This window comes from Balaenoptera borealis (assembly GCF_965194805.1).
Source record: "Balaenoptera borealis genome assembly, chromosome: 12".
In the NCBI taxonomy this organism is placed as follows: domain Eukaryota; kingdom Metazoa; phylum Chordata; class Mammalia; order Artiodactyla; family Balaenopteridae; genus Balaenoptera; species Balaenoptera borealis.
In genome coordinates this window covers 20,472,964-20,496,724 of record NC_138869.1, presented here as the reverse complement: position 1 = coordinate 20,496,724, position 23,761 = coordinate 20,472,964, and the positions used below count along the sequence as shown (strand labels likewise).

Sequence of the window (23,761 nt, the reverse complement as noted above, 5' to 3'; positions counted from 1 at the left end):
GAGATGTGGAGGTCCTAGGGTTAAGAAACAGACATTTGAAAATGAGCCCTTTTGCACACAGCTGCATGCCTAAAGGGCTGCACTCTTGCTTAAACCCACCCATGGACCTAGGGAGAAGGCTAGGGAGTTAGTCTGTCCATCTTTTTTTCTCCTTGGAGTGAGGTTGTGGTGAGGTGGGAGATTTGGAGGGAGCAGATATTTCAATGAAGAATTCATGATTGGGGGCCTATACCTCACATGATTTGGGGTCTCATATGTATTTAACATATAATCGACGCTCATTATTTGTGGATTTCATATTTGTGAATTCACCTACTCTCTAAAATGTATTTGTAAAGCCATGAATCAATATTTGTGGCACTTTTGTGGTCATTCTCAGATATGCTCAAAATGGTGAAAAATTTGAGTCATCCCCACACGCACGTTTCCAGCTGAGGTTGAATAAAGCAATGCTCTGCCTTCTTGTTTCAGCTCTCGGACTGTAAACAAGATCCATTTTGCTGTATGTCAGTGCCATTTTTTTTTTTTTGCTTCTTAGTGCTATTTAAATCGGACTCCAAGCACAGTGCTGAAATGCTATCTAATGTGCTCAAGCGCAAAGAGGCTGTGCTGGGCCTTATGGAGAAAACACATGTTAGATAAGCTTCCTTCAGGCATGAGTTGCAGAGTTCCTGACCATGTGGTTAATGTTAGCGAATCAACAATGTATATTACATAAGATGCCTTTAAACAGAAACATCCATAAAACAAGGTTATGTATTGAATGGTGGACAAAAACCTCATGACCAGAAGTTTACAGGAACCTGCTAACCCTGTATTTCCTAAAAGCGATAGTGCAGTATTTGCTAATTCAGTTTTATTGGTGACTGATAAGAAAAATTGACTCTACACGGGGGCTACACTGAGCCAATATATTAATGTATTACACTTCCCAGGTTGGTTGAATCCCTGGTTCTTGGAGAAAGTCATAAAAGCTGTTGGGTATGGATACTTCTTCAACCAAGGCTAAGAAGAATCTCATGTTGGCATGGGAGGGGGAAATTCTCTTAAAGAACAGATTCACATCAAACATCACAAAAAATGCTAATATGTACTACAAATGAGAGTCAACAGACTAACACATCATAATTAACATCAACGATATCCTGAGCTTACAGAACAACATTATGAAAGAACACCTAAATAAACTTTAAACAATTAAACAAAGTAATAAAAATTGGGGTTGGGTGTCAAACCATCAGCAAAAACAGGATGCTCTGAAGAGAGAACAGGAACATATGAAAAAGAACCAGACAGAATGTCTAGACAAGAAAAATGTAACCACTGGAATTAACAACTCAAAGGATAGTTTAATAGTAAATCAGAAGGAGATGAAAGATTAGTGAACCACACGCTAGAACTAAGTAAGTGGAGATAGAAAACATGAAAGACAGGTTAACAGACATGGTGAAATGAGAAATTTCAAAATATATTCAAAAAGGAAAACCAGAAGGAGTAAAGAACAGGCATGGGGATAAACAAAACTGGAAGAGATAACAGCTGTGAAATTTTCAGAGTTCCCATAAGACGTGTATTTCGAGATTCGGGAATCATAGCTTAGAATTGTTTAAATATGATAACAGCTTATCCTTGTACGGCATGCACTGTGGGCCAGGCACTGCTCCAGATGCTTGACATATTGTAGCTCATTTAATGCTCACAGCTGATGAAGTAAATTCTACTGTTACCTTTGATTTACAGATGAAGAGTCGGAAACACAGAGAGGTTCAATATTTGTCCAAAGTCACATGGCTGCTAAGTGGTGGGATTCAAACCCGGGCAGTCTGGCTCCAGTCTCTATGTCTTTAACACTACGTTTTAGAGCAGAGTTATATTTGGAAGAATAAGGGCAAATAACACACTCTCTCAGACCAAAGGGGAGAAGAGGAAAAAAACCAAAACAGTACTGACACATCAATGGAAACTCACTAAATGAATTTCTAAAAGATGCAAAAAAAAAAGATCACAGATGCATGAACGAGGGTGCACAAAGGAAATAGGGAACATGTGGATAAATCTAAAAGAAACACTGATTATGTAAAATAACAATAAGTCTTCTAGGGCAAACACACACATCTATACTTTCTCTCTTCCTCTGAGATATTCCCCAAAGCAAGAGGTACTTGCAGTAAAGAGATATTTTTTGAAGGCACAAACTCACAAAGATAGGAAAATAGAAGAGCAAACTGCAATAAAATTTTGGAAACTAGAAAGCAGAAATGATGGTGTTGACTGTCTTGGCATAATGTAGGAAGATGTCTTTTAAACTCACAGTGAGGAAATGAAGAGGAGGAGATGGTATAAGTCGGAATTTGAAGCAACGGTTAGGTACCCAGATCCCCTGTCCCACCTACATACCCAGGGAGTGCCGCTGCACACCAGGAGAGAGGAGGCTTATTCTCTAAAGAGGGTAAGACACAGGATGTCTTGACAACAGGTCACTAGGCAGATTTTATAAAGGTTATTGTGAGGAAACAGGTGGATTAACTAAATATATACACATTGGTTCCTGCAATCTCTTAGGCCTCTTCTCCCACCAGGCTCCCAGAATGCTAGTGGTGGCTTTTGCCACCCACAGGGAAGTCTGGACTCTTTTCTCCTCTGGGGAATATGACCTGCCCCAAAGGGAAGAACTAAAACTAATGATACTAAGGGATCCCCAGTGAGATGAGCCACAGTAATAGTTAACCTCATCGTGACAAATTCCACCAAATAACTGGAGATTTCTGTTAGGTTATTAGTTTCCCACTCTTTAAGTCTGTGCAAACAACCAAGGATTACCAGATATCTATGAAAAATTTCTTATATGAAATACAGAAACCATCCAGCATAAAATAGAAATGAAGCTACTTGGAAAAAAGTTTGTCCTAGGGAAGAAAATGTAAAGGAAGCAAAGCATCCTTCATATCTTCATATAGATGTGAAAGGATAAAACTACTAAACTAGAATAAGATACAAGGAGGCAATTTAGAGAACAGAAGGTCTCTTAAGTTGTAAACATGAAAGCTGGTATCAAAAACTCAACAGAAGTGTTCAAAACCTGGTTGAAGTAATTCACCAAGAGTCAGAGATAAGGGTCAAAACAAGAAAATTTGGATAGAAGGTGTGTGGGGGAGTGGTGAGATGGGAAAAGTGAGGAGAGAAGCAATCCAATCTAGGTGGTCCAAAATGCAAATAATGATGTATGTCAAAAAGAAAATAGAGAAAACCAGGGAGAGGTAATCATAAAAGCTCTCAAAACTAAAGGCCTCATGTTCTCAAACTATAAGGATTCAGAGAGTATCAAGGATGTTAGACAAAATTTGACACATACCAAATCAAATCACTGTGAAATTTCAGAACACTAGAGACAAAGAAAAAATCCCACAAGCTTCCTCTAGAGAAAAACAGGTCCTCTATATAAGGAATCAAAATGGCAACAGATCTCTCAACAGCAACACTGGATGCTAAGAAACAAGGAGAAATATCTTCAGGTTTCTGAAGGAAAATGACTTCTAACATCGTATATTTACAAGGCTGAGTCTCTCAATCAAGTGTGCCAGTATAATTTTTAGAACACATGGTCCAGAACAATCATAGCTAGCCTTCATCCTTTTTTGGGACACTTGAGGACATGGTGCTCTAAGACAATGAACACGAAGAACAAGGAAGAGGTGGACATGGAATATAGCTGAAGGGAGATCCCGGAAAGACAGTTTTGCCCCTAATGTGCAGGAAAACCAATCTAAACTGGAGCATCCCAAAACCTGCAAGACAGATTTCTCCAGGAAGGTAAAACTGATAGAATATGGGATGCCTCTCAAAATCTGAGATGACATCCAGAAAACTGGCCAAAATTTTGGTTGACATAAGTATAAGACTATAGAAAATTAAGAAATTAAAAAATAAGGTTACTAATTTGAAGGACAAGAAAATTATGCACGGAAGGAAAAACAATTATAATCTGCTACAAAAGTCAGCTCTGAATATCATTTACAAAATCATAGTAATGTAAACACTGAATATTGACCTAATTCAAATTTTGACCCAATAAAATCCTGTAATAACATGCTCTGAATTAATGTATATTCAAATGTTAATCATTTGGCAACTGGATTCTTCGCAGCTCCCTCAGTTTCAAACAGAGACAGGTGAAGTGTTTATTCTTTGTGGAGGTTTGGATGGGGATTGGGTTGGGGAACGGGCTTGTGATCACTTGGGTCTCTATCCAGTCAAAGTACAGTAAGTGGAATATAGTGTGGATTTCCCTATTTTTAACTTTGTGTTTTTGTAAGAGCCATGACTTAAAAAATGGTGTTTTCTTCATACACCTCATAAAAAAGCAACCTCACATTTCTGTGGTGGCAAGGTGGTGGTATGACAGTGTTACAGCATCAGTTGCCAGATTTGATGGCCAATAGTAATGCTTAAAACTGAAAAATCAAGAAGCAGCAAATAAGCAAGTTATTTAAAAAACTGAAGTAAATATCAAGAGCCAGTCAAAAAGTTGAAAGTAATTGCCTTTAGGAAAGGAGAAATAAAAACAATATGGGCAGAAGTCTGACATTTTTCTTAAAAACAAACAAAAAACCGCCAACTATGTAGAAGTTTGCACATGCTTACATTATTTCAGATATAAAAGAAAAACTAGAAAATAAAAGGAACAGTACCAATAATATCTCATTCATGATGTTACAAAAATTCAACAACTTACTGGACAGCAACACTATTCTGGAGGAGGGAATTACAGTTTAAAATGCTGCTGAGTCCTCTATCGTTGGAGATATTGATTAAATTTGGACTTTGTTAAATGTGAGTACTAAAATTTCTAAGGCAATTACTACAAGAAAACAAATAGAGTGTATAACTTGTGATGTTACTGAGGGGGAAATAAATTCTCAATCAGTCCAAAGAGAAGAACACAAATATTAACATTTTCATATTAATATATTAATATTTAAACTATAAGGCAAAGTGCTTTATTAGAGATAGCGAGTCACCTCATTTTGACCAAAAATATACCCATTCTAAACTTCTATACATCAATAATTTACTAATTACAAAAAGCAAAATAGAAATACTAGATAAACTGAGAAATCCACCATCACTGTGAGAGAAATTGATAGATTAATTAGATAAAGCATCGTTAATAATATATATATGATTTGAGCAACACAATTGCCAACTTTAACCCAAAGAACATAAGGAGGACACGTCTCTGGTCAATGGGTCACTAGGTTAGAAATCAGTAACCAAAGATGACTAGAAAAACTCCATATGTTTAGAAATTTAAAAACACATGTCTGATAACTCATGGATTCAAGAGAAAATCATAATGAAATCATAACATTTATAGAACTGAACCATAATAAACATGCTATATGTCAGAATGCAAATTTAAAGCTATACATATTTAAAATAGACAAAAGAAAGGTAGGAAGGTAATGAGTTACCTATATAACTTAAGGGACTAAAAAAAGAACAATAAAATAATCCAAGAAGCTGGCAAGAACAATAAACATAAGAGTAAAATGAATGAAATATAATATAAAGATTCAAAGGTAAGGAATAACAACATCAAGTTCTGACAAGTTTGATACTAAAATAATAGTTAGAATGAAATAGGGAATGTATGTATAGATAAGGCACAGACAAGAAGGACAGTAAGAGAAAATGCCTTGAAACAACTTTTTGCCAATACATTAGAAAACATAAACAAAATGGACATAATTCCTAGGGAAAAAACACAATTTTTCACAAAGGAGACAATATGGTTAGTCCTGTTAACTATTCAAATGATTCAATCAATAGTTAAAATATTTCCTGAATGAAAACTCCAGACCCAGATAGTTTTATTTGTAAGTTCTACTTTTTATTCAAGGAGTATATAATTCCAATATTTCTCAAAATTTTATAGGGAATATAAAATAAGGAGTACTCTCCAGCTCATTTATAGAGATGAATATAACTTTGATACTAAAGCCAAAAAAGGATAGTATGAGAAGAGAAAACAAAAAGAAAAGCTCCTATATTGATATATATGCAAAATGCTAAACAAAATATTGAAAAACAGATAACATCCAACTATTTAAAAAAAAAAAAAACTTACACAAAAGCCAAGTTGAAACTAAACCAGGACTAGAAGTTTGGTTAATACTAAAAATTGTTCATTGCATTAACAGGTTAAAGGAGAAAAACAGCATGAATATCCCAGTAAAAGTAGGAAAAGTATTTACAAGAATAAAGCATTCCTGATTTAAAAAAAAAAAACCTAACTTAGAGAAGAACCTACTTAACTTGATAAACAGTATCTTTAAAATCTATAGTAAACATCATACCAAATGGTGAAATGTTAATCTTATTCACTCTTGAAAATCAAGAGCAAAACAGGGATAGGGATATTCACACTCAAAATATCTATTCAGCACTGTACTGGACTAGAGAAAGTGCACTCATATAAAATATATAAAAGGAGCAAGGGTTGATAAGAACACAAAAACTCTCACTGCTTGCAGATAATATTATTCTCCAAACACAAAAGCCCAAAGAAGCCAGACATGATGACCACACACTGCTTTTCAGTTGGTTAAGAATGGCCCCATCCAACAATTGAGCTGGTAAAGCAGAGTTCCCATCCTGGAATAAAATAAATCGGTACCTCTACCTCACACGATATACAAAATCAATTCCAGATAATTAAAGACTTAAATGTAAAGAGGAGAATATTAAACTTTTATAAGTACATTTAGGAGAAAGTTTTTACCATTTCAGGATAAGGAAGAAAAAATTTTAAACAACTCATGAAAGAACATGAGCTATAAAAAAAATCAATACTTTAATGTAAAATTAAGAACATCTGTTTATCATTTGACACCATCAAGAAAAAAAAAAAAGCCACTAAAAAGAAGATATGTATATAACTGACAAAGGATTAATCCAGAGTATACAAACAACTCTTAAGTTAAAAAAAAAAAAGACTACTATACAGTGAAAAAGTATCTGAATAACAGAAACATAAATGGTCAACAAATCTATGAAAATGAGCTTAACTTCACTGTAATTATAGAAATGCAAATTAAAACCAAAATTACATTTTAATTTAAAAATAAAAATGCAAATTAAAAAGTAAAATACAATTTTATATTCACCAGATTTGCACAAATTAAAATGCTGAACAATAACAAATGTTGGCAAAGATGTAGATCAGCAGATACAAATATAATGTTGGGGGGAAGTTGTAGATGTAGGAATGCTGTCTGATGTCATTACATAAAAGTTTAAGAAATTAAAAAGGTAAAACAACTTTACATGTTGCTTAGAAGCACATACATATTTATTCAAAGGATAAAAAAAGCACATATAATTCAGAACAGGGGCCACCTATTCAGAGGGAGCTTAAGAGAGAGAAGATAATGTCATCAGGGTGAGTTATCAGGTAGCTTTAATTGTACTTCGAATCTTTAAACCTTAAGATAAGTGGTGGCTACACAGAGATTCTTTATACTTTTCTCCATACCATTTATACGTCTAATATAATTCATGATTAAAAATGTATTGCACCTCGGTCCAGTCCCAAGATGGCGGCCACCATGAAGAAGGCGGCTGCAGAAGATGTCAATGTTACTTTTGAAGATCAACAAAAGGTAAACAAATCTGCACGGAATACAAGTAGAATCACAGAGCTGAAGGAAGAAACAGAAGTAAAAAAGAAACAACTCCAGAATTTAGAAGATGCTTTTGAGGATATCATGCTTGCAGACGACGACTGCTTAATGATACCTTATCAGATTGGTGATGTTTTCATTAGCCATTCTCAAGAAGAAACACAAGAAATGTTAGAAGAAGCAAAGAAAAATTTGCAAGAAGAAATTGGTGCCTTAGAATCCAGAGTGGAATCAATTCAGCGGGTGTTAGCAGATTTGAAAGTTCAGTTATATGCAAAATTTGGGAGTAACATAAACCTTGAAGCTGATGAAAGTTAAACATTTTATAATACTTTTTTAATTTGTTTAATAAACTTGAATATTGTTTAAAATGAAAAAAAATGTATTGCACCTCAAAAATGGTTAAAAGAAAACATTTTAATAAAGAATGACAGGAAATTCAAGAATAAGAGAAGTAAAACTAATTATCAATAAAGCAAAGATATTTGGGGTTTTGAAGGTACTACCCTCACTTTTTGTGGCTGGAATTAAGAATCTGACAAAAACATCTGCAGATATATTAAACAAGCTTCAAAAATTATACACATGCAACGTAACAGTAAATCATTGAGAAAATGTCTACAATTCAAACATTGCATCATTTTACGTATCTGCCCCCTCCCTAAATTTTGTGATTGCTCCACAAAGAATCGGTTAAAAGGAATAAAAAATGCCTACAGAAAGTAAGCTTCTTAAACTATAAATGAGCTTTTCACTTTCATTTAATTACAAATACTATTTTTAAGCATCTTGAAAATCAAGATAAAATTTCACTGGATTTTCACCAGTGTTAAAAGTGGTGCATTGAGGATAATGTCATTTACTCATTTCTCCATGAAGCACATTTTAAGTACTTTTCCCATGGCTGACAGAAACAAAAAAGTATTACTAAGCATGCAAACATAGCTATAGTGAACAATTAGAACATTTTTTCAATGATGACACTTTATTATCTACTTACCTGTGGCAAAAACAGTCACGGTTCCCCTGAACTGGAGTCATGAGCATCTAGAAGGATGTATATGTAGTAGTACAAGACTCTTCTTATTAACCCCTTCTTTCAGTTAATGTATTACATCCCTTCAAGGTTGCCAAGTTAAAGGAATGCTCTCTTATACCTGGTAATTTGTAATCTCTGATGTATTAGATATCCTCCTCGTTTTTTGCCACCTTCTTTGGTTTCTTTACCAGAAACCTATATCTCAAACATATGAATTCAAAAATTCATTTTTTATATTTCCAGCTTAATGTGGCATCAGGTTAAGAATAACCAATATTGCTCTTTGTAAGTGCCAAAAACCACTTGTGAAAACGCCAAAAAAAAAAAAATTGCAAAACAAAAGAATCTCACTGTACATCAAAAACTCCAAAAGCAATCAAATGCCAAGCATATGAGTAAATAAAACTTATGAGGCCGATGAGGTAGACTGTGGGGAAATCCAAGGGACTAAATGGTAGGTACATCCTGGGTTTTCTGTATAAAGAGAGAATTCACAACAAAGGTAGGAAGATATTTTGTGCCTTATTCATCACATGTATCCTGATAGGATGCACCCCAAAGAGAAACTCAAGGACAGTACCAAATGGAAAAGAAAAACTTCTGTTGGAAGAGGCAATCCACTCACTATGTGCTCTTAGCTTCCTGTTAAGTGTTTCTGGACGTGCCAAGAATGAAAAGCCCAGTCACTCCATTTCTCAGGGATGTGTTTTCAGAGACCAACCAGGAGGGATAAGACAAGCTCTCCCTCTAGGACGAAGAGCAGGCTTGCTTACTCCCTGCTATAAAAGAGATGGATTCGCTAATCTCAGTGTTCCTCAGCTGTGGGTGTAGCATCTCTCCTGGCTACATCATATCACTTCCGCGGGACTTGAGGGCAAGGGGAACTGAAGCGTGGTGCTTGCTATGCTGTGAGCAATAAAGCTCTTTGAAGCTCTTTGTTACTGACCCAGGAATATCGTGTGTTCTGTTAGCATCCATGGAAGAGTAGCAGCCTAGCTTATTAGCTCGTAAGTAGGGTAAAATAAAATCCCAGACTCAACAACTTTATCCCACTCTGCCTATAATGTTCTGGCCAGGAAGTAGGGGCAGACTGCAAGAGACATGATATAACTTTAGAAGTATTTGCAAACAAGCCACTCTCTCCAGGAAGAAAAGACTGAGGAAAAACCTATAAGTTACTGATACTTCCTCAGGTATTAGAGGGCATCAAGGATCTGTAGTAGAAAAATAGCACTGCTTAAGAGGAATAATGTATTTTGTGAAAGACTCCGGGGAATAGGGAATTAGACTGGAAACTTCACATTTCCCTATAGATCAGAGAAGTGAATCTGATCTCTGCATGTGGCAAAGAAAGCAAAATCAGGGTAATCGATTGACATGTGTTGACAAAGGCTGAGTTTGGACAAAATCTGCTTTAGAATCTATTAAAAGTGTTAAGCATAAAAATGGAAACATCAAATGGAAGTAGGAGGAAAGATTGCCTCTAAGATCCAAAACAGCATTTCAGAAAACTGGCTATATCTTCAGAATAATACAAACAAATAGATGTGGCTTCCATCAATCGTAAACAGAAATTCATAGGAAAGAACAACCTGAAATAAATAGTATTTCAAAAAATGGGACAAAAATAATCCCTTTCAATCCTTTTAAAAATATAAATAAATCAAACATACAACTAAAAGATGCAGGAAAATTTCCTGAATTGTGTATGAGATGTCTAAGTATCAATATAATAAAATAATTTTTCAAGTTGTAAGCAAAGCAAATAAAAAAAGAGATCTAAACCTGTCTGTATGCTGGAAATATATATATATATATTTATGTTTTTATATATATGTTTATATATATACATGTTTTTAGCTAAAAGAATGAAGAAAAAATTATCCCATAGTCAACCAAGAGAAACAAGAAATAATTACAACAAAAAAAAGGAGGTGGTGGTAAGCTCCCAAGAAACAGAAATTAGTCTAATCCCAGACTTCTGTTCAGCAACGCTAATTCCAGAAGACAACAGAGCAACACACTTTGAATTCTTTGATAAACAGTTTCGGGATCCAACATTGTACCAATCAGAAGGTGTCTTCATATTTAAGGCAATATAATGAAATTTTTTAAAATGCAAGAGGATGAAATATAGTTACATTTTTAGGTGTAACTGATTAATTGTTCCAAAAATCTAAAAATTGAGAAAGTAAAAAAAATAAGACAAGAATGGGAAAAGTCTTGTGGCTGGTATCACAGACAGGTGAAACATAGATATAGTTAAAGACAATATACACATATAAAATTATTCATGAGGAGAATATTATTTATATTTAATCTATACATACACATACCTGCATATATAAATAGTATCATACATACACACACAAAATATATATTTAGTAAAATGATATAATAACAATTGAAATCAATAATCATGGAAGTCACTATAACTGTGAGGTATACAGTAGGAAAAAAAGGAACTAAACTAATTGTTTAAAATGGGGGGACTCTGAAAAAATAATTTAAATTTAAAATTCTGGCTACTATAGAAGTAAACTTTTATAAATTAAGAAGTAATTTTATAAACTAAAAGGTAAACTTAAACTTCTGTAATATGAATATGACATATAGCTATCAAAGTGCCCAGGGAAGATACAGGTTAAAAAAAAAAAAAAAAAACTGTTTATAGAGGGAAAAGAAACAGAGGAAGCAGAAGAAAGAGCAAGGAAGTTTGAAAAACGGAACACACAGAATATAATGGCAGGAACAAAACCAACCATTGCCATTATAAAAACAGAAGCAATAGAATAAGCTATGCATTAAATGACACATCATCAATTCATTAATGGTCTGCGGCAGTTGGGAGAGACTACTACCACATTATAAGAACATTTGCATTCTAATTTCAGAATAATTGAGGTGTAAAGAACTAAAAGAAATCTTAGAACCAAGGTAATGCTGATATGCACTGTATATGAAACATACAACAAAAACAAAGGAAGAGAGACCAGTAAGAAGAAACAAAAAGCAGAAAATAGTCAAAAGATATATCAGGAAGATAAACACTAAATTAGGTCTCTGGTCCCCATTCTAAATTCCCTGCTAAAAAGCATGTGGTTTTCTCAGGATGGGACATGGGTTCATCCTGGTCCAATTAACAAGGTACAAACTTGGCTTCCAGAGCCAGGCTTCAGTGGGGGCCTGTGTTGAAGGTCATCATGAGCTGGGCAAAACTGCAGTGGAGGTCAAAGATATGTCACATTCTTTTCTTTCTCACTGTCTTTGTTCCTTTATATTTTCAGATTTGTTAGATGTAATTCTCTAATTTCAATGTTCTGCCAGAACAAAGGTCATGTCTGACAATTCGTTCATATGCGTTTCAGTTCTAACATAGTACAAAGCACAAAGTAACTAATGAATAAACACATCCTTAACTAGATTCTTTTTCCTCCCCTAAACAGAATCCTTACAAAATAGTAAAACATATAACACACACACATACACCCACATTCACATACACACACATTTTAAACTCTGATTTGTACAGTATATAGAGATCAAAAAAATCATATTGAATTACTTTCTCAACCTATTTCTTTAATTAATAAATTCCACATATTGTTTCTGAAATCCGAAATGACCACACAAATTCAGTTATATATTTTTAAATGTTGGACTTATATGCGTGAACATATACTTACAGGCAAACTGGAGTTTAGCTTCTCTGCTGACAATTGTTCCAACTGAATTTGTTGCAAAACATTGATAACTTCCTGTATCCCAATTTCTGTTGGGGTTAAGAACCACAAGATTTCCTCCGTTCAACTTATAACGATACTCCATACTCAGATTAATATCGCTTCCATTCAGCTGCCATCTGTAAAACAAATGTCCAGGATTTTCCCCTTAGTATATTTAAACTTTTTTAAAAATCTGCATTAATAATCTACTTTAAACATCAGCTCTCTTATAAATGAAAGGCAACAAATACATCATTCAATTATTACATAATTGAAAAATCAAAGATGCCTAAGTTTTGTTATCAGAAACAAAAGGTTAAATTACAGTAGAAAGCACAAGAGAGTAGCATCTAAAAGCTAAAGATTTTTCAAGATTTTCTGAAGAGGTGAGAATAATTTAGTTTGTTCACTAGGGGGAAAATTAGGCTTGGTCTGTATAGACAAAGATGAAGTAGAATGTTGAGGTAATTATCTCATATACTTCAGGCCAGTCTCATGCTGCCGATGAAGGGGGAAAAGAGCACATTTCTTTGATTTATCCAGACTGACTGAGCACATTTAATAAATTAATTGGGTAAGTGCTCAACTATCCATTTCAATTTGTCTGAGTAAATACCTGTCCCGGAGGCCCTCTGCTCTTCTAAGCCATCACAGTGATATTTACTAAATGGTACACTGTGGTAAAAGATCCTAAATGCCACCTAGGGGGTCGGAAACAGTAAAGGCACTAACCCCAGAGCCATATTTATCAATGGGAAGCCAAAAGAAAAAAAGAAAGAAGCTGGTTTTTAAACAAGAGTTTTCAAACAGAAAAACCAGAATTTTTTAAACAGCAAGCACACCTGACACATCCAAGAAGATTATTACCTTTAAAAACTCATTAAATATCGCACAATCTCAAGAACACATCCATTGTATAAATTAAGCCATCTGTCTCCTAGAGGACTTGATTTTTTATAATAAAATTACACTGGTATCCATTCTATAAATTTTAGAGTATTATGGCAACAATCTCAATTGCTTTTCATAATAACTTTGAGAAAGTTGTTAATAAAATGACCATTTCACAGATGAGGATTTCAATAAAACAGTTGAGTGAGTTTGCAACTCTCCCCAAACTATTAATTACTGGATCAGAACTAGTACCCATTTGAATTCTAGCCCAGAGGTCTTTAACCATGTCATGGGTCATATAAAAATTTTATTAATATATCAAATATTTAACCTGGAAATAGTAATATTGTGAAAGCATAAAAAGAGGTGAAATGTGAACATTATCACAAACCAAAGGACGTAAAGTTAAATGAAATATTATATAGCTGTGAAAATGTATAAGCTTTTGCAAACATAGAAGAGTCTTACAAAGGTGAAAACATTTTTTACAGTGCAATGTGATACCATGTATATAAAGTTTTAAAACATACAAAGTAATATTAAGAATGTATTAAACATTTTAAAATGTATGAAAATGAATCACTTCAAGTTTAAGGTACTTTAGAGCTCTCATGGAGAGAAAAGTGAGAAAGGGTTATGGGGCAAACACTGGGAAATTTAGCTTTTTTGGTTTTATTTCCTAAACTGAATAGTGGTTATATGAATGTTCATCATTACACTTAATTATATGTTTATATCATTTTCTATATCTGAAATAGTGCATAATAAAATTTTAATAATGGAGGCTACAGGAAATGAATAAATTTTGAAGTTTAGTTTCTACAGCTCAAAGCAATATTATATCATTTGCTCATTTTAAAAATCAAGACTTTCTTGATTTTTCTTTCTTTATGCACATACAAGTCTCCCAGGTCTAAAGCAATATTTCTTCTGAGAAATCAAAATGAAATTAAGAGGAAAAACTGGAGGCCCCGTGTCTTCTCTTTTGAACTTAAAAGAGTAAAATTACAAAGAAATATGAAAAAGCCGTAACTGCTTTCTCGTTTGTGGCAGATTTCCGCTATGGGTTTGATTCTGCTTTGTTTGTAGAGTAACTCTCTTATGCTCCTTCCCAAGGCAAGTCCATATTTGCATGTGCATTTTAGGTCACTTTCTTCTATTCTGACTTTAATCCTGCCCTTAGAGATTTGAAGTCGAACCATGAACACTTATTAACCCTTCTTCATCTTATTCCTGCCCAAATCCTAGAACTACAGAAACTCAGAAAAGGAAATGAAATCAAGGAAAATTGTCCATCTGCATTCTGTCTGAATACTCTGCACTCTTGATACACAAGGTGGCCTGCAGACCAAGATCATCAGCATCCTCATCACAATCTGAGAGTTTGCTGGAAATGCAGAATCTTGGGCTCTATCCTAAATCTACTAAACCAGAATTGGCATCTTAGTGAGATCTGCCAGTGTTTAATATGCCCATTCAAGTTTGGAAGAACTGGTCTATAATATCCCCAAGAAGCAACCGTGGACTGCCTATAGGGGACATAGATAAGAATTCCCCACTCTTGATTTAGCCTATTTCATATTCAACAACTATGATTAGAAAAAGCAACTTTCCTTCCCTCCCTTCCTGGTGAAAAAACATTTATTGAGTGCCTGTATGTCAGGCAACTTTCCAGGTTCTAAGAATGGGGTGAAAAAGGTCCCTGCCTTCATGGAACTTACATCTGGGGGGAGACTTTTTTATGATTCCTTGTTCCTACCCTTTCCCCCTTGTCTAGTCCCAGGCTCTATCCAATCCTACCACGTAACAGCAGAATGAACAGAAATGAGATTCAGAAACAAGTGCTCCTTGTTTTACGGGTTGGACTCATCCCTCACCAGCTGTGCGACCATGGGCAGTTAACTTAACTCCTTTACACCTAAGTTTTTAACATGTAAAATAAAGAGAATGTCATCTTTCCCATAGGGTTGCTCTATCCATTTATTTAGACAATGTATGTAAAGCCGGTGGCTCAGGGCAGCCAGCCAACAAATGGGCCGGCACCACTGTTGACAAGGGAGGAAGTTCCATCAAAGGCTGCAAACCCATCTGTCTGCTTTGTTTTTCTTTTCTGCCATCCTCATAGAGTAGACGTGGGTTATGCGTAACCTGCTTGATTCAATGCTTTTGGTCATCTCCTCTCATGTGGAATGGGCTGTATCTTCCACATAGGGTTTGTCTGCATTTGTACCTGCCTGAGAAGTCAGGGAAACACGGGACGAAACACATGCTGGGCTTGACCTTCAAAGAATAAATCTGACAGTAAATCACAAGTGGGTGGGTTGAATTTGTAAGCTGCAAATGGTTTGCCAGTTACTAAATGACTTAATACTTGCGGGGGAGGAGGGAGGGGAGAACTCCTCTAAATGCAAAGCAGGAAAAATATAGTTAATTTCACATACTTTTTGAACGGAAAACTCTCATGACAAAGGGTACTTGTGACTTTGTTACCTACAAAGAACAGTTTGTACCAAGGAAAAAGGATTTCAGCTCCAGAGTCTAGAATGTTTACGGCCTGATGAAGCATGTCTGATGGCTTCGTTTGAGAATTCTGTTTTCGTGTTTAGCTGATGAATAATAAAGGTACAATGGCTATGTGGAAAATTGTAAAGATAAATAAAAATATGGAGAAGCACTTCTTCTTGCCTATTTAATAGCTGGAAAGATTTACAGATCATAAAGTACGTGGGAAAATACCTTATTTCAATATGTGTCTGAGATCTAAAAGCGATCATCTCAAAGTTTTGACTGAAGATCCAAAACGGAAAACATTTCTTCTATTATGCATAAGTGTTTCTTACTTTTTTTAGCTCAGTCTTTGTCATATAGACAAAATCTCTATATTATTTCACTAAGTGAAGAGGTAAAAGCTACTCTCTTTTACGTGTGTTTCTGCTAGACCGAAAGTATAAGTGCATTTGTTTTAGCAAACTCTTAGAGCAAAGGTATACTTGAGATACTCTGAAGAAGGTTAACTTTCTTTTAACAAAGCAATATAATTATTTCTCTCCTTCTTAACACTATTCATCATTAAATGGAACTCATCCCCAGGTGATATAAAATTTCTCAATATCTTATTAAACAATGGTTGTTTTTCCTCTTGGTGAAAATATGTGAATTCAAAAGGGTTGTCTTGGTTTAAACTCTGCAACGTGTAAGCAATCTCTGGGCCTGGGCATCCAAATATTATTTTATCCTGAGGAAAGAATGTACTTAAGTTCCTAACACAAAATATTCATATTTGGGCCTGATTACTGAATATTTCCAATATGATCTTCTGTATAAGAAATATTCATGAAAACTGAAGGCACACATATATACTCCTTCCACAAAGAATGTGTCCAATAAATCTACAAATTAGACTTAATTTCTTTGCAGTAAATTGTAATCCAGCTGTTCAGAGTTCATGAACATCATGCATAGTGGTAAAACAGTGACAGGTAAGTGGCACATTCAGGTCATAAATTTGGGAAGCTTTCTGAGGTAGACACTGTCTTTTAGTTTTGCACATTCACAATCCTTTGTAGAAGTTATAGATGTCTACCTTATGAAGGAATTTTGAAGTTCCTGAGGACTCTAAAATCTCAGAATGAAATTTTTTTGAAATATGGAAATTGTATAAAACTTCATAAAAGTTAACATTTGCATACCCTAATTCCATTCCAAAAGGCTTAATGCAGTGATCTGGAGTAAAAGAAGACAGCTCTGGGGCTCTTGGGGCTATGTACAACAGCATTTCAATCATATAACATTTACACTGTGCTCTAGAATCAAACTAACATTGTAGCTTTAGCTCAGTGGCAAATGTCACAAGATTAAGCACCTTTGCATAATCATCATCTTGTAACACTCTTGAATGATCTTGTAAGTTCACTGTCTGCCTTCAGTGTTCAAATGCTCATCCTACATGAATTAGGATTTGCTTTTAGAATCCACAAGTGAGAAATGGTTTATTATTCATATTTCACAACTCTGATTCTCAGGCAATGAGCTCTCATCCCCCTTAACTGCTTGGTGTGGAGCTTATATGTGAATTTGTTTCTAGGCCAATAACTTGAGGTTGGGGGTCTGGAAGAAGTCCTGGGCCACTTACTCTGATCGCTGACCTGAGGCAGCATGGATTGGATCAGTCCACTTCTAAGCCTCAGTTACATCCTCTACACAACAGGAAGCTGGTATCGACCTCATTGGAGAGAGGCTAGGGAGGTAAAGTGAGCAAGAAAAACCGGGCCAAGCCTGCCACAATAGAACTGTGAAGGCTATGGCACTTTTTCCCCTAAAAATCTCAAATACAATTTCTTTAAAACATTGTACAGGCCCTCAGGTTAACAGTTTTTGAATCTTGAATATAAAACATAAGGTATGAGAGATATTTCAACTGGTAGTTATTACTTTTAAACGATGAAAACTATAATGGTGACTTCCAGGAAATAACTAAAACATCAGTAATTGAGAGCACATGAATCGCTGCCTTCCAACACAAAGAACAAACTATGTGTAAGACTGTGTGTGTGTATGTTTGTGTGCAAACACAAATTTACATAACAGTGAGTTAAATCAGTATAAAAAGCCTAGATTCTCAGTGTTGAGAGGTGCTTTTCAAACCATATAAGCTCCATTGGAGGATGATTGTCTATCACTGCTGAATTCCCACCATCGGTCATAATAGGCTATCCATGGTAGGTGCTCACAGAAGTTTCCTGAATTGGAGCAATCTTATTTTACCCTCTAACCTAGCCATCACTAGCCTCCATACAGTCGTCCCTAACTGTGGCCATCCATATTACCAACAAACATCTCAAAGACAGGGAATGAATGCATAATTATTTTCATTTACCATACTAGTTATTATTTATTTACCATACTAGCTATTATTGTATATGGCAAGCTTTTACACAAAACCACACTAGTATGGAATGAAAATAATGAAGATAAACATAGATGTATCTTGTTGTCAGTATAATTTAAGGCACCAAGTCCTAAACTGGGTCTTCCACTAGAACTTTGTAACAAGTCACCCTTTGAAATTGAAACTAACAAAACTGAGTGACAATAAATTGGATGACATCAGGTAGTTTCAAAATAGTCCCAGGATGTACTTCAGCTCATGGTTGATTGCATTAATATTGTCCTTCAAGATATCTACACCCATCTTACAAAGTCTGGTCGGGAAAATGGAAACATAAACAATATTCCAAAGAAAAACAAATATCACGTGTTAGACTTTGATATAAAACCAAGCAAAAAGGACAAAATAATTTACTAAAATCTTTAGGGGTCTGGGGCTGGGTCTGGAAAATATGCCCACATTAAATACTTCTTAAATCAACAGGCAATACTTTATTTGAGGTTTGACAGGAAAATTAGGAATTTAGTCACAGAAGCAATTTGTGGTTTTAGATGCAGCTTTCAAGTTAATAAGCAAATGAATTTGTGTTCAAATGCAATGTTTGTTAATATGTTTACTGAAGTGATGAGAATAATTGCAGTCCTTGAAAGAATGAATGTCTGAATTTGCATATTCAATACTTTATCCAAAAATAACTAGTTAGGCTTCAGCAATAATTGCTGAAGATACAAATGAGTTAAATTGTGATGCTGTGTTTTTAAAAATCAAGTTTTTAAAATGTGTTTTATGACACAGATTCCCATTTGTCACTCACTGATAAATTTTAAACATATATAATAAAAAAGGGGCAAACAGAGATTAAAGCTACACTGTGATTAAAAACAACTGTTGAGTTTACATAGGTAAAGCCTCGTTCAAATTCATCACTGATTGTCTTTCAATTATTCTTGAGGAGAATTATAGAAGACGGCTGCTATTTCTGCCTTCCCTGCATCTATTTCAGCTTTTTCTGGTACCATCTTTCTCCTTCTCCTTTGAAGAGGCCACTCCTCCCAGGACCCAGGCGTGCCCAAAGAGCACATATCTCAGGCCTTAGTGATTAGTTAAGAATACAACTGTGACCCAACTGATTTAATTTGTGTTTGATCAGTATGTGTTTTCCTTCCCCCTTGCCTCACTACCAAAACATAAGACCAGCAACAAAAAGATGTTAATTTTTTAACTGCCATCTTTAATATCTAAAATCTAACCTCCACATTTCTCCTGGGTTCTGACTGCTGACAGTATTAGCTATGTTTTTATTTCATGTTTTTCTGATGCCGTTCAGAGCTTTTGATGACTCTAATAGGAAAGATGCCCTCTTTTTCCAGTTAATATTCTGTGGAGGATATAAGTAGACCTAAGCAGTCATCTTTGTCACCTCAAGGGCAATCTGTCTTAAAATAGAGCCAAAAAGGAGGACTCAATCCAAATTTAAGAATATCCTACACAATAAACAATGGACCACTTCTGATCCTGTGATCCTTCATGACACTCTTGACTCCCGAAATATGATCTAACCCCAAACTGCCTCTCTTTGTTTCCTCCCTGTTAACTTCATTCCATTTCTTTTTTCATGCCACCAATTTAGCTTTCACTGTTTGCTAAGCATTCTGAATGTAAGGATGAAGAACACACTGTCTTCACCTTGAAGGGAGTTACATCCGACCAGGCAAACCCACTTCATTTTGGTAAGTTTTATAATCCAGGAAGGCCTAGGCGCAATGCGCAGTACATGGCTGAAGCATGGAACCCAGCTCTGAGGATATCGAGAAGGCTTCATGGGAGAGACAGTAGCACAGCCAAGTTTCAAATGCCCTGTAAGAGACACTGTCTACCTCTGCTTGCCTCAGGCACCATAGAAATTCTTTCTTCTTTATGGTTTGCAAGCATTCCAACCTTGTAAACATTTCATTGCTCTTAGTAGCTGGCTCTGTGTGTGGGGACCAGAGCTCATCAGCTAGAGAAGTCAGGATGCTAAAAGGAGTTGAGTTTGAGGATAGGCTCAGAGAATTGGGCCTAGTAATCCAGCAGAACAAATTACATTTCCTTAGGGCCAAGGGAATTTGGAGGAACAATAATTCTTACTTGCCTTGGAGCACAAAAGTAAAATAACAGTGACATCAGATCTTACATGGCAACAAGATATACATAAGGGACAAATTGCATATTATCAAAAATATATTTTAAATATATTTCATATTTTATTAAATAGAATATATCATATATTATACATACATGGTACGTGGTACCATGTATAGTATTATGTGGTGTGTCTCCACACAGATGTGTGTTTAGATAACAAGTAAACGCCTTACATTTACTCCTTGGATAAACGGTGAGCAGAAATTAGTCCATTATTTTTTCTTCGTTCTTATACTGAATGCATTTAGTGGACTTTCAGTAAATTAAACATGTGCAGGATGTAACTCCATTATAGGGAACTCTACTTAAAAGGGAGAAACTGTGGCCGAAGAGATCTGCATTTTGCAATGTTATATAGTCCTTACAACGTGTATATCCAAGATTCCTCACACTGTACTTTATTAAAATTATTTACTTGTTATATAAAGCTGGAAGAGAATCATGTTCTGGTTGCTTCCTTGTGATGAGAGAAAAACAGAAGAGCATTTATAGAAAAGAGTTGTGGATCCAAGGGTCACAGCAGAGCAGTGCTGTCTGATAGAACTTTCTGCAAGCACCAGAAATTTCATCTGTGTTGTCCAATACAGCAGCAATTAGCTACATGTGACTACTGACCACTTGAAATCAGGCTGCTGTGACTGAGGAACTGAATTCCTAGTTTAACGGATTTAAACGTACATGGCCACACTTGGCTACTGGCTACCATATTGGACAGCACAGCCTGTAAGTCTCCAGCCCGACTAAACTTTGTGAACACAAAAGCCACATGGGACACATTCACTTTTAAGGCTTATCTTCTTTGGCCTAAATTATATTTTAAAAGAAAAACAGTCAACATTAGACGTAGATTCAAAAAAGAAAATTTCTCAATTTTAAACATCTCTTGAAAAGGTTTTGTAATATTGGACCAGGACTCCTGGATGGTAACAACCGGCTAGTGTTAAGGAGCAGTCGTGAACAGTGGATGGACCTGCGGCTGAATGTGGGACGGTCTCCAGTCATTATTCAGTATGTCCATATGTTCCTAAGGCAGGGCCACCTCTTTTAGTTTTGTTACTTACCTGGTCCCCATTGGCATTTGAATACTATACTCCAGTCTAACCCAAATATGCGGTCCCTTTTAATGCTGAATGGCATCAGTAGAAGTGACTAGGGAGCCTCGTATTTGGGATCTTTCATCTTAGCAAATGATGGGCATTTTTAACCCTTTGAAAAGTTGGAGAAAATCCTTCCCATTTAAAAAAGTTATTAATACTTCCTCAGGGTAACCTCTTTCAGCATCATCAGCAATTACAATGAGACTGAATACTAATTAACCTTTAAATACAGGCTTTGGGGCTCAGGCGGGAAGATGCAAAAGAAAGAATAAAATTCTCAATTAAACCCTAAAACAAGTAATTTCTCTTGAGAATTTCTGAACTTTCGGATTTCTAATATGGCCAATTAAGAGTTCTTTTTACCCAGTGGGATAATAACAAAGACAAGATTTCTTATCAGAGAAGTTTGCCTCAGTCTACAAGACAAGCTCTGGGTTTTCAAAGGAAATTTTTTTATAAGACTCATAGACTTTATTCTTAAACTTGGGAAATGTGTTTGGACTGCTTTTAATTTACAGCTTCACACGAACCGCTAATTTTCCTCCTTGATATCTTTCTTTTCCCTCCTTCCCTCTCTCTCTCTCTATCTATGTGCTTAGATTTATAAATACTTACAAAAAGGTTTCCTTTCTCTGACTTTATGTGTAAAAAAAAAAAAAAAAAAAAACCCATGTTATTTATTTATGTCCTCAAAGTCATTACCTATTTACACTATTTATCTGTAATTTTTAAAGGATAGCAAAAAATAAGAACAAGCAAGCATATTTTCTTCTGGAACAATTAAAGAATAATGCAGAATATTACCTGGTTGACTACTAAAGTCAAAAGCTAGGGAAAGAGGCTTCCCTCGTGGCGCAGTGGTTAAGAATCTGCCTGCCAATGCAGGGGACAGGGGTTCGAGCCTTGTCTGGGAGGATCCCACATGCCGCGGAGCAACTAAGCCCGTGAGCCACAACTACTGAGCCTGTGCGTCTGGAGCCTGTGCTCCGCAACGGGAGAGGCCGCGACAGTGAGAGGTCTGTGCACTGCGATGAAGAGTGGCCCCCGCTCGCCGCAACTGGAGAAAGCCCTCACCCAGAGACGAGGACCCAACACAGCCAAAAATAAATAAATAAATTAAAAAAAAAAAAAAGCTAGGGAAAAAATCAGGCCATAAATGAAGGTGTTATCTAGGTAGACACGGTCATGATTACAACCCACATCAGTCTATATTCCCATTTATTCCATTAGCACAACCTATTACTTATACAGATACCATGGATAACAGGGAGTTGTTGCTTATTATAGGAAAGCCTAATATTTTCACAATGAAAAGAGGTTCCCTAGTGCTTTTTCAATGTCTCAATTTCTTTTTTTTTTTAATTAATTAATTTATTTATTTTTGCCTGCGTTGGGTCTTCGTTGCTGCATGCTGGCTTTCTCTAGTTGCGGTGAGCTGGGGCCATTCTTCATCGCGGTGCGCGGGCTTCTCATTGCGGTGGCTTCTCTTGCTGAGGAGCACAGGCTCTAGGCGTGCAGGCTTCAGTAGTTGCGGCACGCAGTCTCAGTAGTTGTGGCTCGCGGGCTCTAGAGCGCAGGCTCAGTAGTTGTAGTGCACGGACTTAGTTGCTCTGCTGCATGTGGGATCTTCCTGGACCAGGGCTCGAACCCGTGTCCCCCGCATTGGCAGGCAGATTTGTAACCACTGTGCCACCAGGGAAGCCCCCAAGGTCTCAATTTCTAATGACTATAAAGTGAAATTTTATACTGGTTAGAATTCTTTTTTTGTTTGTTTTTGAATTTTATTTTATTTATTATTTTATACAGCAGGTTCTTGTTAGTTATCCATTTTATATATATTAATGTATATATGTCAATCCCAATCTCCCAATTCATCCCACCACCACCACCCCACCCCCGCGCCGCTTTCCCCCCTTGGTGTCCATACATTTGTTCTCTACATCTGTGTCTCAGTTTCTGCCCTGCAAACCAGTTCATCTGTACCATTTTTCTAGGTTCCACCTATATGCGTTAATATACGATATTTGTTTTTCTCTTTCTGACTTACTTCACTCTGTATGACAGTCTCTAGATTGAATGGATAAAGAAGATGTGGTACATATATACAATGGAATATTACTCAGCCATAAAAAGGAACGAAATTGGGTCATTTGTAGAGACGTGGATGAACACTGGTTAGAATTCTTAGCTTTAGAAAATCTTTTGAGCTATAATGAAAGTGTCTGCTCTATTTTCCTATAAACCAAATATTT

The 23,761-nt window shown here is 35.8% G+C and overlaps 1 protein-coding gene and 1 pseudogene across 4 annotated transcripts in view; one reads left to right on the top strand and one right to left on the bottom strand.

The window, feature by feature from the left end:
* Positions 1-23,761, bottom strand: part of CNTN3 (contactin 3) — a 330,473-nt gene that overhangs the window by 192,890 nt on the left and 113,822 nt on the right. For 2 of the 3 annotated variants that reach the window (XM_082345351.1, XM_082345353.1), the window contains one exon: positions 12,408-12,583. In XM_082345351.1, coding sequence (XP_082201477.1) covers positions 12,408-12,583 — 176 coding nt within the window. Of the gene's footprint in view, positions 1-12,407; positions 23,236-23,761 lie in introns of all 3 variants that reach the window. The other variant, XM_082345352.1, reaches the window with a different exon arrangement.
* LOC309607156 (prefoldin subunit 4 pseudogene) lies at positions 534-12,493 on the top strand (annotated as a pseudogene). Its single transcript has one exon. The product of its transcript is annotated as a prefoldin subunit 4 pseudogene (transcript).